At 47.6% G+C, this 17500-nt stretch overlaps 1 protein-coding gene across 1 annotated transcript in view; it reads left to right on the top strand.

The window, feature by feature from the left end:
• slc30a6 (solute carrier family 30 member 6) overlaps positions 1-14183 on the top strand; it is a 46446-nt gene extending 32263 nt beyond the window's left edge. Inside the window, exons 9-15 of the mRNA XM_086174724.1 lie at positions 44-138; positions 3133-3181; positions 7269-7388; positions 7636-7738; positions 7824-7871; positions 8890-8958; positions 12995-14183. Coding sequence (XP_086030850.1) covers positions 44-138; positions 3133-3181; positions 7269-7388; positions 7636-7738; positions 7824-7871; positions 8890-8958; positions 12995-13606 — 1096 coding nt within the window. The 3' untranslated portion in view covers positions 13607-14183. The remainder of the gene's footprint in view (positions 1-43; positions 139-3132; positions 3182-7268; positions 7389-7635; positions 7739-7823; positions 7872-8889; positions 8959-12994) is intronic.
• The last annotated feature ends 3317 nt before the right edge of the window (positions 14184-17500 follow it).

Raw genomic sequence — 17500 nt, 5'->3', positions numbered from 1 at the left:
AGATCATTGCATCCCACACCGCCTCTCTGTTTTCCCTCCACAGCGGACGACTGCTGGTCGGGACGTTCGTCGCTCTGTTCTTCAACCTGTTGACCCTCTTGTCCGTGAGGAACAAGCCCTTCGCCTACGTGTCTGAAGGTACGCTGGAACTCTTTCCCTCCAAGTTCACACCAACGCGGCCCATCATGCACTTTGATTGCTCCACCGGCGCACCTGATACCAGAGTGTGTGTTGTTTTTCAATGTTTGTATTTTCCATTATGGAAAAAGCGTTGTTTTGAGCATGACAGCGCGGATTGAAGGCTTTTTGTGTGTTTTGTCCCGTCTTTCCTCTCTGGACATTGGGAGGTTCGGTAATCCGCGCCCCCACTGGGGACACTTTGGCTTTTGTTTTATTTTGGGTGGCAGTTGGGGTGGGGGGATTATTAAAGTAAAAAAAGGAAATAAAAAAACATATTTTTTGTTTTTTAGCAGATCATTTTCAAATCAGGGGCGGATCAGGGGTTAGTCCCCTCCTAATTGCAGAAATCAATAAGTTGTTTTGATTTTGGAATTTTTTTTTTTTTTTTTTTACAATATCTCTTTTTGAGGGATTATTTTTGGGAAAGCGGCAGTGGTGGGGGTTTGTCTCTGGAATAAAACGTTTAGGGATTTTTCAGCCATTTTGCCGTGAGCCCGAGCCAGGCTAATTCCCGACGCTTGTGGTCGGAGAGGTCAGGCTGAGATGGTTTGGGTGCCTCCAGACGAGGGACGGTGAAGATCCGGGTAGGAACACGCTGAGGCTGGAGCTCCCGGAGAGAGACAATCGAAAAGACCATCGAGAAGAGGTGGATGCAGAGGCTCACAACGGGAGGTCTTTCCAAAGGATAAGAAGGGATTTTGAACTGGAACTTCTCAAAAGCGAGAGTTCACGCGGAACCAGTGGATAATCCCAAGACGTGTGGAGGTCCTGGCTTGTACTGAAGAGCCTCTGCCAGCAGATGGCGCCTCGGAGCAGGTCCAGGGAGGACCTGCAGGAAAAGCCCCTTCTCCACCATCTCCTTCTCTGGATTCAAATGATGGTATCATTGACCTCTGGCTGCAGTCCCTGAAGCCCTGCTGCGGGGAGTTACGTGCACGCGTACACACACACACACACACACACACACACACACACACAAACACACACACACACACAAACACACACACACACACACATATTCAACATTCTGAGCTCCAGACGGGAGGTTCTTTCTCCCAGCCGCAGAGGAGTCACAAACAGAACCCATCCCATAATTTAACAAAAAACTTTTCACACAAATGTCACCAAACACACACACACACACACACACACACACACACACATTCACAGCCCGCAGTGTATTGTGTAACGGGCATACACACAGACAGGGAGGCCGGGTCAGGGTCAGGTTCAGGGTTGACTCCAGGACATATCAACCTCACAGAAACTCAGTCTGCTGCTGATGCAGACGGACTTACACCGTGTGAGCACACACACACGCACACACACACACACACACACACACACACACACACACACACCTCAACAGACACGCCAGCCAGCAGGGGGAGGTGGATTGAGATGAGCGCAGACGGAAATGAGAGGGTGGTACATTGGTATTCCAAAATGAAATGAAGGAGCGGAGCTTCCTGTCCTTCCTGTCAGGGGCAGGATCTTCATCAACACCTGCCATGCTACTCCCACAGCAGTGATGTGCATTGCATGCATTCGTGCGCGTGTGTATGTGTGTGTGTGTGTGTGTTTGCCCGCTCACCAGTAGTTTTGTTAGTCTTTGTTAGCCGCTCAGATACTCTATATTTTGTCTGCTTGTTCCCTTTGCTTCCTGTGCCTCGTCTCCTTTTCTTTCTCCCCCCCAGCTGACTCACTATCTGTACAAACAGTCTACCCATGAATGAGGTCAGTGTGTGTGTGTGTGTGTGTGTGTGTCTGCGTGTGCGCGCAAGCATGTGTGTGTGTGTCAGCTGTCTACTCTTGCGTTCGAAGCAGTCTCAACATCACTTAACATCTGACATTTTGGGATGGGAGGGGGATGGTACTACACACTCACAGGAACACACACAGGCACTTAACTTTGCCGAAACACACATTATCTCTCACTCATTACACACTCTCATAGACACGCGCACACACACACACACACACACACACACACACACACTCTCCCTCTCTCTCTGATGGAGCGAGACTAAAAGTGCATTACGCAACCATGTTCCAGACAGTGGAAATGTAATGTGCCAGGGGGCCATGCGAGCAGAGACATGCCAACACACACACACACACGCACATGCACACACGCGGTACGCTCTCGTCGCACACACAGATCATAAATAAGTCACTCCATTAAAATGTTTGTTTAGACTGACTCACCCTGTTAGCAAAACAAACACAACTCTCTCCCCCCTCCCCTTTTTAAACACACACACACACACACACGCACGCACACACACATGCACACGCACGCTAGCGGCCTGAGCAGTATGAGATGTGAAGGCCCTTTGACCCGATGCCGAGTCCCGGGGACTCGCGGCGTCGTCAAAAATTAAAGGTAGGGCGATGTGGCGGAGCAAAAGAACGCTTATCTTTTTTTAAAGATGAGTGGGCGATCGGGTCCCACCTCCTCCTCACGAAAAAAAAAAAAAAAAAAACTTCTGGGCTCTTCTGGTCGGGCCCTCCCAAAGATTTCATCTTTGACACAAAGAAAAGATTAAGGTGAAAGAGCGCCGGCCCGCCGGAGAGTGTAGCGTCTCGAGCCAATATGGCCGACAGTGGCGGGTTTCATCACCACACGTAACAGTAAGGGAATATTTTCCCTTGAAACGGCGTCAGTGGTTGAATGCAATTATGAAAGCAGTTGCTCTGTTGCCAAGGATATGCTTTGGGAAGTAAAATCATCAGCATCATGAATGAATGTCTTTAATTGATGAAATGAAATGTATTGCTTGAGGTGGGAAAATCGAGTGTAGATGTTTTTGCAAATCACTTGTAGAGCTGATGTTCTCTGAAGGCAGCGCAGGTCAGAGTCGTCAGGTAGCAGGTGGCGTCGGTTGCATACCTGTCATTTACCCCCCCTCTCTCTTTCTGCCCCTCCCCGTCTCCCTCTCCCCCCCCCAGCGGCCAGCAGCAGTTGGCTCCAGGAACATGTGGCCGATCTAAGCAGAAGGTGAGAGCATCATCTTCATCATCATCAGTCGTCCTCGCCCTTATCTCTGCCTCCCACTGTGGGACCCCCGCCGCCCCTACTTGACCTCCCTGAAGGATCCACTTACGCTGACTCAGCACACATACACACACACATACACTCCAGGATCAGTTAAACGACCCGTACATGTGTATGTAGCTGCTTGCATTGTGTGTTGTATGTCCGATTGAGGTCAAAGGTCACCCAGGTGGAGGGGGCGGGGCCTATGCGTGGCTTCAGGCAAACGTCGATCAGCCTTCTGAGAAGCGACCAGATTGTATTTCTTCCTAAAGGGAACACGAGACGCCCCCCGACCGGGGTTCAGGGTTCAAAGGTCACGCGTGAATCAGAACCGCCGATTGGATGAGATCCGTTATGACGAGGACGGGAATGATAAGCAATTATCGTCCCCAGATCTGCGCGTCTTCTTATTTTTGCTCGATACGGCGGCAGCCATGTTTTGGTAGGCAGAGCGGGGCTCCCCTCTATAATCCGCGGTGATGAGACCCCTGAAAACCAACCACTCGCTCCAAAGTGGCGGCGGCGGTGAGCCAGTTTGGGATGCGAGTCTGTGTGTTGTGTTTAGAAATCAAAAGAGGAATTTTCTTCTATTATCTCCTCATCAGATTCAGAATTTTGTACACACACACACACGATACACCAACAGCTGTGTGTGTGTGTTTGTTGAGGTGACATCACGAAGAGGTGAAATGGAAAGCAACCTCGTGTTTAAAACCTGCCTGATCTCTCTCTTGGTGAACGCAGACCCTTTTATTTATGCATCTGTTTGGTTTTTTTTTCTTTCTCTCCCCACGTTACCGCGGTAACACGCACCCCGACACCGGAGCAGACGGAAAAGCGAGCGTCTACCGTCGCGCAGAATATTATATCCCATTGTGTAAGCGCACGTCTGAAGAGGGTGAATTATATGAGATGCGCACGCACTTACACACACACTCACACACACACACACACACACACTTATGCAGTCAGCAGCTCAGTTGCCGCAAGTTACTCGGGGCGACAGCCTGGCGAGTTCTGCAGCAGAACTGAGCTGTGATTGGCTGAGAGGGCAAATGAACAGGACATCCCAGCCTAGTTTCTACTCTTTGACTGTCTGTGCATGTGTGTGTGTGTGTGTGTGTGTGTGGGTGTGTGCGCGCATGCATCGCTCGCTTATTCCTCATGTTGTGGGGACACGTATGATCCTCACGACGTAGCATAGCGGTGACTCGCCTCTGTTTCCGGACGCGCACACACACACACCCACACACACACAAAAGCGCATCATGGGAACTGAGGGACGCGAAACATCGTGTATCCTCCACAGGTCTGTGTGTGTGTGTGTGTGTGTGTTACAGGCTGTCCCCTTTTAACCCCAGCAGGGTCTGGAGGCCAACAGGGTTATATAAAGCCTGCTGCTCTGTCAGCCCTACCAGCCACACGGCCTGAACTCTGTGTCTGCACGGGGACGAGTTGCCAGCAGGGCGGAAGGGAGATGGGTTTTTATTTTATTTGTCTGTGCGTGTGTGTGCGCGATTTCGGGGTTTTGTTTTTCCGAGTCTTGACTCGGCACACGGAGAGTCTGTTCATTATTTAGCGGCGTGTGGAGCCAACAGAGCGCGGTATCAAGTGTTTGTTTGCCTCCCATTTAATCCCCTGCCCCTCCCCCTCACCGCTTTCTGTCTGCAATGTGTCTGGATTAACCCCCGCACACACACACACACACATGGGGTCACATGTCAAATTATATCAATGCATCAAGACAAGAGATTAGGGACTCGCTGGGATTGTCAGTCTCATCCAGAACTTTTCCATCCCATCTCTTCTCACTCTTTTATTCATTTATTTATTTCATGTTTCATTTTTAAATCCTCTGTTTTTCCTGCAAGTGTTAGAAAATCAGTGGCATTACAACCTATCAACCTAAAACCCGATTTTATTTATTTTTTATTGATTATAGATGTGTATATATTTTATAATTTATTATTCTATTTATTTATTGTAACTTTTTTAATCCTTTGCATTCCCAGCATGATTCAGTAAATCAGAAGCATTATAGTAATTCATGTTTTTTTTATTGGTCATTCATTTTAAGATATAGTTTATGTTTTTTTCTTGTTTCTATTGATATTTTTAGAAAATCAGTAGCCTATTAACCCTCATATAAATCATGAATTGATGATTGATTTACATAGACATGTTTTATATTTTTTATGATTTTATGATTTATTTTTTTAAAGATTTTTTATGATTTTTTTAAACGATTTTTATCTGAGGCTCCTGGAAGCAGTTTGCTGATGGATATGTGTCACGGCCGCTGTAATTTCATACTAATCTTGAATATATCCATCAGCGACAAGCTGTCACTAATCACTTAGCTGATCTAGGAACGGCGGCGGGGAGGGGATGGCGACGAGGGGGCGGGACTTGTCAAACTGATGGACGTCCTGCCGCGTCAAATATCCTGAGTCACCGTGGCAACGGGGGGGTCGATGACGTCGCTGCCATCGGGAACTTCGTGTGGCCCGGCGAGTTTTTCGAAATAATGATATTTACAATCGGGGCGAAACAAAGCTTCGCAACTGACGTGAAAGTTTGTGTTCGCAGAGTCGGGAGGATCTCGGTCCTCCTCCTCCTCCTCCTCCTCGACCCCGTTCAGCCCCGCGGCCAACATGTGCCTCCCCGAGTGACACGTTTGATGTTAATTATGTGTTGACATCCACGTCGCCGTTTTTTGTTTTCTTTTTTTTTCCCCCTCTTCTTTTTTTTTTTTTTTTTTTTTTTTTTTGAGCTTTGCTTCATGACAAACGCCTCGCGGCGGCTTGAAGGCTCGCCGCCACGCCGCGCTTGTGTCAGCGCCGGACTCCGCCGACCGCCGCGGCTTGGCGGCGCTGGCCTCTGACATATTGGAAATTCAATCTGACACACACACACACACACACACACACACAGACAGAGGCTGGATGCGCCCGGAGATGTGTTCATTGACCCGTTAATTGGTTCCAGGAACACTGGAGCCGTGTGTGTGTGTGTGTGTGTTTGTGTATGTATCTGTGTATGTGTGTGTGTGAGACCCACGGGGGTCGCGACTTTTTTTTGGAGAATCTTTTTTATTTTATTTATTTTAGGTTTTTGGATCATCCCGCCGGTGGAGAACCAGGGAGAACTTACTCACGTCGGCCTCCGGGAACAGCTGCGGCGATGTTATTCTTAAAGTTTGAATATCGGGTTCTTGTGTTTTTCCTTTTCAGGACCAATAATACGGAGTGTGTTTGATTGGAGCCCTTGTGTAAACATCTGAAGGTCCAGCAGCTTCCACACCTCCGTATATGGTCATTTATTTATTCAAGTGTCAAAGTGAAGACAAGACAAAATCAACACGTGTTGGCTAGTTTTTACTCAGTGGATAAATATATCAGCTTAGCAGCGTTTCCTCCTCATAGGTTCGCTTATTCTCAATTCCGTGCAGGTGTCTGCTCGGGTTCTTCAGGTTCTCTTGGTTCCTCCCACAATCCAAAACATGCAGGAAAACCTAAATTGTCCAGATGGTGGTATTTTTCGCCAGGGTTAGTTTGTGTTCGCGGTCTCTCTGATGTAGTTTCGGTTCATGGTCCTCACAGAAGGCGTCGGGCTGGAGGTTCTTGGTTTGTGTTTGAGGGGACCAAAGAGGCGGATCATGCAGCAAAAAACAAAACAAGGCCGATCCCGCCGGTCCCGTGGCGTCAATTAGGTCGGGTTACAGGCCTAATGGCAAAGACAAACAGACGGGAGGGGGGTCGGCGGCCCCCTCCTCAGCCGTAACAGGCTGATATTTCACCTTTGACCTCCTTGACAATTCGGGAGCATGCTAGCCAGGGGAGGCCAGCTCAGCCCATATCGACTCCTACAGTCCAGAAGGCGGTTCGTCCTCAGTGAAAAATGGAACGGTCGTATTTCCCCGCGTCCCTGTGATTGACAGCCGTCCGGTCCGGGCAAAGCCCCGCCCCTCTGTTCCAGCGCCCCCGTACAGGACAAGTTTACTGAGGAAAAATAACTCGGCCCCCCCGTGTTTTGTGTGTGTCCACAGTTTGTGCGGCATCATCCCTGGCCTGAGCAGCGTCCTGCTGCCGCGCATGAACCCCTTCGTGCTGATCAACATGGCGGGAGCCCTGTCCCTCTGCATCACCTACATGCTCATAGAGATCAAGTAAGACCACCGTGGCGCCCGCGAAACAACACGTTTTTAGCATGACGGAGAATCAAGACAGCTCAAAATAACAGATGGGCTCTGTTTTAGGGCCCCAGAAATTTGTTTTACTATCATAAACATCACTTAAGGTTGTCAACATTTACTGACTATGAATTGGATGTTTAATCAATTATTCTCCACCTTCATATTTGAGTGTCGCTCCTAGCGGATTGCAGATGATCTGATGACGTATTTCTCGTCCCAGCAACTATAACGCGGTGGACACGGCGTCGGCCGTCGCCATCGCCCTCATGACCTTCGGCACCATGTACCCCATGAGCGTTTACAGCGGCAAAGTGCTGCTGCAGGTAACCACGCCGTTCCACCGCCTCCTGTTCATCTCCACCATGTTTCAGCACCTCAAGTTAACCTTTCTGCCGCCGCCGTCCGCAGACCACACCCTCGCACGTCATCGGCCAGCTGGACAAACTCCTGCGGGAGGTGAGTCACCGACGGCGACAGTGAGCCTGAGGGTGATGTTTTTTAAAAAAAAAATTAATTCGTCAGAGCGCCGCCAAAACAAAGCATCTTCGTGTGTTTAAATCGTTTTCTCAGAGCGGCGTCGGACATTTTAATCCGAGAAAAGGCCGCTGTCGGGTCCCCTTTAAATGACCTTAAATGGAAACGACCGGCACGGATAAAATAAACCCATGTACTAAAGATAATCATATTTACAGTGGAACCCTGACTTCTGAGTGCAGCCACCTATGAGCTTCCCAAGATCCGAGCCGTGGATTTTTTAGCTTTGTGCTACATGATAAGATCTGAGTTAGTAGCGGGACGAGCGCTTGACGCCGACGTGGAGTTTAAAAACAGTCGGAAAAGCCACCCGCCACTTGGTTGTAAAAAAAATAATGGAAAAACACGAGCGAGGGGTGTTGTGGACTCATCCGTGAAGACAGGGAGCATCGGAAGAGTCATTCAAAGCCAAGCGGGGGACGGTTTGATGATTTTAAAAAGAGGGACGGCATTAACTGTGTCGATAAATGAAGTTTCGCCATAAAGTGTAGCAAAGTGTGTAAGTTACATTTAGAAACGCATCATAGCATTAAGTGTGAGGCGTTAAGTTAAGGATAGAGCATGAATTCTTACAACCTCCTCTGATATTTAAGATAAAGTCACATCGTAAAACCGGATTTTCTCTTTCTCTTTTGTTATGCATTATTATTTTTTTATACATTATTTCTTATTCATAAAATACATTTTTCTTATTTAAAAACATGTAAAAAGAAAACCAAATTATGAGCAGATTGAGTTCCGAGCTGGGCGAGTTAAACTCTCGAGTCCAGGTTCCACCGTCCTTCAAAATGGTGAAATACTTTACTACAAGATGCATGTTGGTGTTTTGTAAATAGATAAACGCGTGTTCTTTGCATGAAGATACCGCAGAACCTCGTCCTCGACCTTCATGACCTGCATCCTCTCGTGTGTTCTCATTGGCCCCTTTGCGTCCAATCAGGTGTCGACCCTGGACGGCGTGCTGGAGGTTCGGAACGAGCACTTCTGGACGGTGGGCTTCGGATCGCTGGTACGTCCCGTGTCGGAGATGGGTGAAGGTCCTCCTTCCGCTCATGGGGTTTGATACAAGCAGGAGCACAGTAGGTTGAGGAGAAGACGGGAGGAAGCAGAGATGGAGATGTGGAGGTTCTCTTTGGGAGTGAGGAGGATGGAGAGGATCAGGAAGTGTCTGTCAGAGGAACGGCAGATGTTAGATGTTCTGCAGATAACATGGACAGAGGAGGGTTGGTGAAGATCTGGCAGGAGGTCGAGGGGAGAACCTCATGGATGGAGGATGCAGAGAAGATAGGGTGTTTGGAGTATGGAAGCAGCCGCTAGCAGGACATTATTTAGCTTGTTGGACGTCCTGTGCAATTTGTGAAGAGACGCCGCAGAGCGACGCTAGCGGCTAACGTAGCCGAGGGGCTGCAGAGGATCTGGAGTTTAGCGGCAGCTTCGCCGCGCCGGCATGGGATCCTCTCGGCGCCGCAGGAGCTCCTCTGACGGCTGGCTGGAGCAGCGAGAAGGAGAGGAGGGGGAGGAGGAGCCGCTTCCTAATAGTACATGCAGTACAAACACTGTGACCCCTTTTTTTAGTTTGGAACACTGACCGGGACTCGGTGACGAGAGCGCTAAAGACGACGGGGCGACAACGAAACTAACGCAATCGCAATAAAAGGTGACATCTGTGAGTGAGTGACCTGGAGGGGGTGAAAGTAGAGAAACTCTCATTCAAACATCAGATATTTTCAACCGTTCACTCTGTCATTCACATGTAAAATAGAGACGTACATCCATTCATTTATACAAACATTATTTAGATTCATCTTTGGAGGTTCTCAGTCATCCAGGTCGTGGGGAATTCCTGTCAAAATCTTCTTGTCGTGGCAACATGACATGACACTCATTCATACGTCAAATAGTGACAGTCACTCATTCATCTCCCATATGGTGACTTACAACCATTCATTCATTCACACATCATATACAGGACTGTCAGAAAATTAAAATATTGTGATAAAGCTCTTTATCTTATCAGTTAAAAAAACAAAAAATACTTTTTCATGATATTAATATTATATATATTATATAAATTATTATTAATAATATATCAATATTATATGAAATATATAATTATGTAAATATTATTATGATATTTTGAGATAGGGTTTTTGAGTTTTCTTAAGCCATGATCAGCGATAATAAAATCATAAAAGGCTTGCAGTATTTCAGTTGATTTGGAATGAATCCAGACTATATGACATTTTTGTTTTTGCAATTGCATCACATAAGATAAAGAACTTTATCAAAATAGTCTAATTTTCTGAGACAGTCTATAGACAGTCACTCACTCATTTATTCACTCTCTTAGTCACACAAAACCATTCATTCATTCACAGTCAGTCACTTGCTAGATGATGCTGTATAGCAACTTACATCCATTCACTCATTCAAATATCATATTGATGCATTTGCTCCCTCATTCATATGTGATATAGAGACACACAATCATTCACTCATTCTGTTGTCATACAGACATTCACTCTGTCATTCATTCACATATTATATAGATACATTCACCCTCTCATTCACATATCATATCCAGACGTACAACCATTCATTCATTCATTCACACATCATATACAGAACTGTCAGAAAATTAGAATATTGTGATAAAGTTCTTTATCTTATCAGTTAAAAAAAACAAAAAATACTTTTTCATGATATTAATATTATAAATATTATATACATTTTAAATAATAATATATAAATATTATATAAAATATATAATGATATACATATTATTAATATAATATTTTGAGATAGGGTTTTTGAGTTTGCTTAAGCCATAATCAGCAATAATAAAATCATAAAAGGCTTGCAATATTTCAGTTGATATGGAATGAATCCAGAATATATGACATTTTTGTTTTTGTAGTTGCATCACATAAGATAAAGAACTTTAACCATATATTCTAATTTTCTGAGACAATCTATAGACAGTCACTCACTCATTTATTCACTCTCTTAGTCGCACAAAACCATTTATTCATTCATTCACAGTCAGTCACTTGCTAGTTCATAGCAACTTACAACCATTCACTCATTCAAATATCATATAGATGCATTTACTCCCTCATTCATATGTGATATAGAGACACACAAACATTCACTCTGTCATTCATTCACATATCATATAGATACATTCACCCTCTCGTTCACATATCACATCCTGACATACAGCCATTCACCGTCTCATCCCCAGCTGGCAAAGATGTTTCACCTTCTCCTTCCTGTTTCTGACCTCATGGTATCAGAGTTGTGTTTCCATCGTGTTCCCGTCCCTCGCTGTCATTGGCTGGCGGGAAGAGGGCGCTCACCCAGACGAAAAGAAGGAACGACTCATCCATGCGGAGACGTTTCCCCCCCCCCCCCTTTTTTTTTTTTTCGCTTTTGCAGTGAAAATAAAAATTGGTGTCGTCGTTGTGCTCGGTCCCGACGTTGCCGTAGCGACGGCAAACAAGCCCAGCTGGCCGTCCGGGCATCGGAAGGCCTGCAAAACACGCACGCCCTTATTAACATCTGTCTTTGTTTTGGTTTTTCTTGTTTGTTTTTTCGCAGAAGCACGCTCCAAATGGAATTAATTATTCAAAGCTCCTCGACCCGAGTTCTACTGACGCTTGGCACGAAGGGTTTTTTTTTTTTTTTGAAGTGAAACCGCAGTTTGAGGCAGTTTGGGAGTTTGTTGCGCTCGTCGCAAGTTTCGGTCAGGTTCCTCCTGGTGTCCAAACACATGCAGGAGGTTTCAATGAAAGTCTCATCGGAGACTAACCTGTCCAGATGTGTGAATGATGCTGTGATGGAGAGGTTTTATATTTTTACATGACGTGTGAATTTTTTTTTCTAGGGGATGTGTGAAAGAATGAATTATCGGTACGTTTCTGCAGGGTTTACCCCCCTTCCTGCAAGCCGGGTGCGGGAGAAGCGATCTAGATAATGAATGAATGAATGAATAAATGAATGAGTACATTTACTGGTGTGTGTCAGTCAGATAAGTTCATGCACACGACCTCCCCGATGATTCCCCCCCCGTGTGTGTCAAGTTGGTGCTTGGTTCCGCCTAAGTGTTCTCATCAGGGAAATATATCTCCCTGAAATAGATCCAGGGATCTCCTTAAGGTGAGAAGATCTTCAGCAGGTGCACACCCACCCATCCCCTCTGTATCCGTGGCAACTTAGTGCATCTGAGCGTCATGTCCCGGCCCCTGCGGGTTCAACCTCCCTCCTCTTGGGAAACAGGAGCCAAAATGGCCGCCGTGCAGAGCGAGAACGTCCTGAACCCGGACGTGAACTTCGTTTTCACGGCGACTGGCTGAACCTCCCGGCGACTGTCTCCTGCCTCCTGTCAATATGAGTAGCGCAAATTAAAAACATTGAATGTTGTAATTTAGGAAAAAGGGACAGCTTATTTAAACTTAAGCTTCATTTTGAGGCAACTTCCTGTCATCAGACTTGGTGGGGGTGGGTTGGCTGCTGTTCCACCGTCTGTCTCCAGGGGGAGCCCCGACCCCGGCCTGCCGCCGCTGCTTCTGCTGCTGCTGTTTGGGGTTTGTGTGTGTGCATGTGTGTGTGTGTGTGTGTGTTATCGATGCCGCGGCTCCTGCGGTCCTTGTTGTTGTCGCCGATGTTGCCGCGGTTACACAACTGTTGGTTGTTGGCCCACTGCTAACAAAGCAGCTGTCCAAACTGATTTGACCCTGTGACTGCACGCCTGCCCCACAGGGAGGGACGTGCGCTTGCGCGCGTGTGTGTGTGTGTGTGTGTGTGTGTGTGTGTCTCTGCATGCATGTGTGCGCGCCTGTGCCTCTGTGATTCAGTACTTTTTCAGTCTGTTTCCATGAGCAAAGAAAAATTAGGACAAAGTGAGGTCTTTGTGTTTCTTTGTTAAAGTGTGTGTGTGTGTTATTGATTGGAGCGGATCGCTATATTGATCATGTTTGCTTCTTTTGCGGGTGGAGTTAATAACCGTGCACCCCGCCGCCTCTGCCCGTGTGTGTGTGATCCAGGCCGGCTCCGCCCACGTCCGGATCCGCCGCGACGCCAACGAGCAGCTGGTTCTGGCTCACGTCACCAACCGGCTGCTGCCGCTGGTCTCCACGCTGACGGTACAGATCTTCAAGGACGACTGGACGCGGCCGCTGCTGACCGGGACCCTCTCCTCTTCCTCCCACGCCCCGACGGGCCCCGCGGACGGCTACCCCACGCTCTCCTCCTCCTCCTCGCTGCCTGCTGTCCTCATGTCGGTGGCGGGAGGGGACGTGGACCCCCTGACCTCCACGCCTTCCAAACTGAGCAACCCGCCGCCCGAGTTCTCCTTCGACACGCCGGGCAGGAACATGCAGCCGGTGATGCTCCCGGCCCCGGGGCCCCACGCACACCGGCCCTTCGCTGGCCTGGGGCTGGCCTATGGAGCCGCTAGCTACGCGGGGGCGCTGGGCCAGGGCCCGGTCCGGCCGGGCGCCAGGTTGGGGTTGGGTGTGCCGGGCCTGGGGGCCGGATACGGGATCCCTCCCCCTCACACCTACAGAACAGCGTTCGGGGGGTCGACGGCGCCGCTCCGGTTCGGCGGCGGGATTCCGCCCCCGGCGCCATCACAGTATAGACAGTACAGACCCTGATACGCTGAACGCCAGCGCGAATCCCAACACCTCAGTTCGAATATTCAACGCCTATTTCTCAAATGACGTTGTGTCATAGCGACGGTATTGAGCTTTCCTCCCCTCGGCTCGGGAGAGGATGTCGTTTCCAGACGGCGGGACGCGAGTTCCTCCCAGACCGGACGGAAAACCCCGACAGATGCGTCCGCTCTAAAGGCGGGAATCGCCAAAGACGTTGTGCTTCCTCGCACCCGTCACTTTCCCAATTTCTCTCCTGGACCAAGACGAAAAAGAAGCTGCCCCAGATTTGGATTCATCCCATCAGGAACTGTGGGCCCTCAAAACAAAGACCCTCGGGCGTAAACAAAGCAAATTGTGGCAAAAGACCGAGACGAGAGGGCGCAGTACCAAGTTCCGACTGTAGGGGGCGCCAGATCCTCCCCATCTGGACCGGGAATCCACACGGTTTTCACGATCATTCTGGGACCACGTGTTTGTTTTGTTTGTTTGTTTTGCATGTTTTTAATCTCAATCTCAGTCCCAGCAGCTGTAATTTATTTCATCTGGTTGATAAAGGAATTCTGAAAGGCTTTTAAAAGGGTTTTTTTTTTTTGTTTTTCCCTCAAATCTTGAGAGGGGCAATGGAACGCAGCAGAATTCTCACAAGAATTCTGTTTGATAGGAAGTGTCAACAACGTTGCACTTCAAGCTTCTGTGTGTGTGTGTGTGTGTGTGTGTGTGTGTGTGTGTGTGTGTCAGTAGCAGCGAGCAAGACCCGGCACAGATGCACTGTAAATGATCCCAATCCCTCCCCACCTCCCGGGTGAGTTGTTAGCCCCAAAACCTGCTATAAATCACCCCATTGATCAGAAACGATCAATCACCTGTCCGACTCGGGCGTCACCATGACATCACCGATCAGATTCTCCCCCCTGGTGTGTGTTTGTGTGTGTGTCTGTCGCCACTCTCACACGACCCCCTGCTGACCCGCGGCAGCTGCAGTGAAGACAACGCCCCCAAGTATTTCAGCGCAGTCTTGAGGTACTCTGAAGTACTTCCATTTGATGCCTTGTACTGCTTTTCTGCAATATTTCAGGCCTCTTTACTTTATTTAGCACTTTTAGTATCCTTTTTAACCTGCCTGTTTTATTTTCAATCCCTTACAACGGGTTTTATGCGTCGTTGCTAGCTAAGGCTAACACTAGCCCAGTATGCCATTGGCGAATGTGGTTCTTCGTGTCAGTGGTATTTTATTTTTGGATGGCAACTTTTACAAATAGCCTGGTTCTTGTCCGGTTGACGAACTTAAAAAAAAAAAAAGAATGTTCAGAGAAAGCCGCCTTCAAATTGTGTGGATTTTTTTTGATTGCGCTTCGGCAGCTGCTGCTTCGTTGCTCCGCCACGCTGCATCCCATTCTTGTTTTTTCTTACTGAGCTCAATCACCCATAACACAACATGCATTTTAAAACTTAACTGTCCAGGCAGGAACAGGAAACGCAACCATCGCACTTGAATTTAAAAAAATCGGTTATGTGACTTGACTAACCAATTTTGCATCTCAACGCTTTTTTGCAAAATAGATAATGTTCTGCACCCCTTTCTCTGCACTTGATGGTGAAGGTATCCACCTTATAATACACCTTGGGTACTTCTAAGATGTAGTCCTTTACAGTAAAATTACAATCAAGATACTCCAACTGCCAAACACTATATTAGTGGTATTATCGTGTTTTGTTGTGACGCCCCCAGTTTAACACTTGTGTTAGGTTAAGAAAAGTTTCACGCGTCTAAAAGTGTGTTCTTCCTCAGTAATCAGTGATGTACCGTCCTCCTCCTCCTCGCCCTCAGACTCGGGACCAGGATGCTCATTTGGAGCAGAACATCCGAAGGCCGGACTTCCTATCCATTTGCTCCTTCCCTGCTGTCTGGTCATTATTTTGTGCCCATGCAATCATGTACGATTTGTTGTTGTTTTTTTCTCGCGGTCCCTGCAATTTTGCCGCCCTGTGCATCTTCATCCATCCCTGAAAAAAAAAAAAAAGTAAAGCAGGATTTAAATAAAGGAGCCGGCGCCTGCGGGGCGTCGGCGTGAGGCTGAGGTGAGCGGACAGCCGGGCGTCGGGCCGAGTCGCAGCGCGTTAGGAGGGCGAGCGCCTCCTGACCCCGCCGATGAACGACCCGCCTGGTCCGAAAACATCCGCTAATGGGCCAAAGTCCCTTTCCTATTTTTTTATTTTCTTTCCGGACTGCTGCTCATTGGCCGCCACGTTCTGGCAAATGACACCTTCTTTGGTTTTCCCTCTCATTTCCGTATCAGGAATAAGAGTTCGTCCTCGCTTTAACAATGGAGACCGGCCCTGGTAGAAGCTAACTTTAGCGCCTGAGCTCTACAGCTCTGGAAGGGGATGATGAACTTGATCCCCTCTGAGGTTTGACTGCTCACTCATGTTACCGCGGCCGAATGCTCACGCCGCTGTGCTAATATTATATTTTTAATAATCCTGTGCAATTCACCTGTTAGCTTGAGGGCTAACCTCGAGCGTTAGCTTCTTTAAACTATATTAATGATAAGCCTTGGAGAGATGGATGTTTAATGCTAGCCTCCGTCTGATATTAGCAGAGATATTGATTACGGTTAGCTTAGAATTGTTACCATTTCACTATGATTATGTAAGTCTTGCAAGTGTCAGTCACAGGTCAGTGTTTGTTTGGCTAAGATCATTGGACATTTGCAAAACCTCAGCAGCTTCATCCAAAGTGCAAACATTAACGAAACAGTGCAGATTCATGCATGTCAGTGTTCATGTTTTCATTCCTGCATGATTACGTTATGTTGGCTAGTTGGTTAGTTAGCTTGCTTGCAAGCTAGTTCGCTGCATGTTGGTTCACACCTTAACTGCATACCAAGTGCACTTTTCAAGCAGTGTTGATGTCATTTTTCATTGCGACACAATTATATGCTATTAGTTAGCTATCTATTTGGCTGGTTAGCCGGCTAGTTAGCTGCATATTTTTCCCACATTGAGGTTGCTACCGCATTCCTCAGGTTAAGTGCATACATTAGTGAAACAGCACAATTTAATTTATACCAGTGTTGATGATGTTGTCATTCTAGCAAGATGACACAATGGTAGTTCGTTGGCTTTCGAGTTAGCTAGGTAGCTGCATATTTTTCCACACCTTGAGTTGCAAGTTCCCTCCTCAGCTTAAATGCAGTACCTCTCTGGTCAATTAACAACTTGTGTGTCAGATTTACCTGTATCCCCTCACTCCCCGATAACACACACACACACACACACACACACCAGCCACAAACAGCGCTTTTTTTCTTCTTCATCCCTTAAAAACTGTTTAAGTGCCTCGTCTGAAGAATTTAATTTTCCCCACAAAAAAAAAAGAAAAGGATAATCCGCCCTCCGCTTTTTGTTCTGTGGCTTTGGAGTGGGGTTTTGAACAAACAATTAAAGAAGTACTTTGCCCTCGGAGCTTAGGGGAGCTCGGGCTCTCCGGGCGTCGGATGTGCTCAGCGGCCCTTAAGCCTCTAAAAAGGTCCCTCTGGCATTTTGAAGTTGGGCGCCGCGGCTTTTGTATTAGTGTTGACTTCACATGCTTGTTACAAAACAAACGGGGCAGAGCCTTTGTAATCTGCGCCGAAAATCCCCCCCCCTCCCGAGATGAATGAGATCCGCATCCAGGCTCGCGGCTTTCTGGGTCAGGCTGACGTTGCAGGGTGACGCTAAAGGAGGGCGGCAGCGGTGGAACCCCGGCGTGCGTCGAGAGATAGATTTTCAATACATTTCAAGGACTACGACAGTCTGTTGCCTGCGTGGCGATTTGGGAGCTGTTACCAAATTCCCATAATTCTTTGCAGGTGCTAGGCTATGTTTGCTGTTAGCGTCTTTTCCCTAGCGTTG

The sequence above is a fragment of the Fistularia commersonii genome, chromosome 2 (assembly GCF_037954325.1).
Source record: "Fistularia commersonii isolate RoL2024-O1a breed Wild chromosome 2, RoL_Fcom_v1.0, whole genome shotgun sequence".
Taxonomy (NCBI): domain Eukaryota; kingdom Metazoa; phylum Chordata; class Actinopteri; order Syngnathiformes; family Fistulariidae; genus Fistularia; species Fistularia commersonii.
Note: the sequence above shows the minus strand (reverse complement) of the source record. Positions and strands in the feature narration are given on the sequence as shown.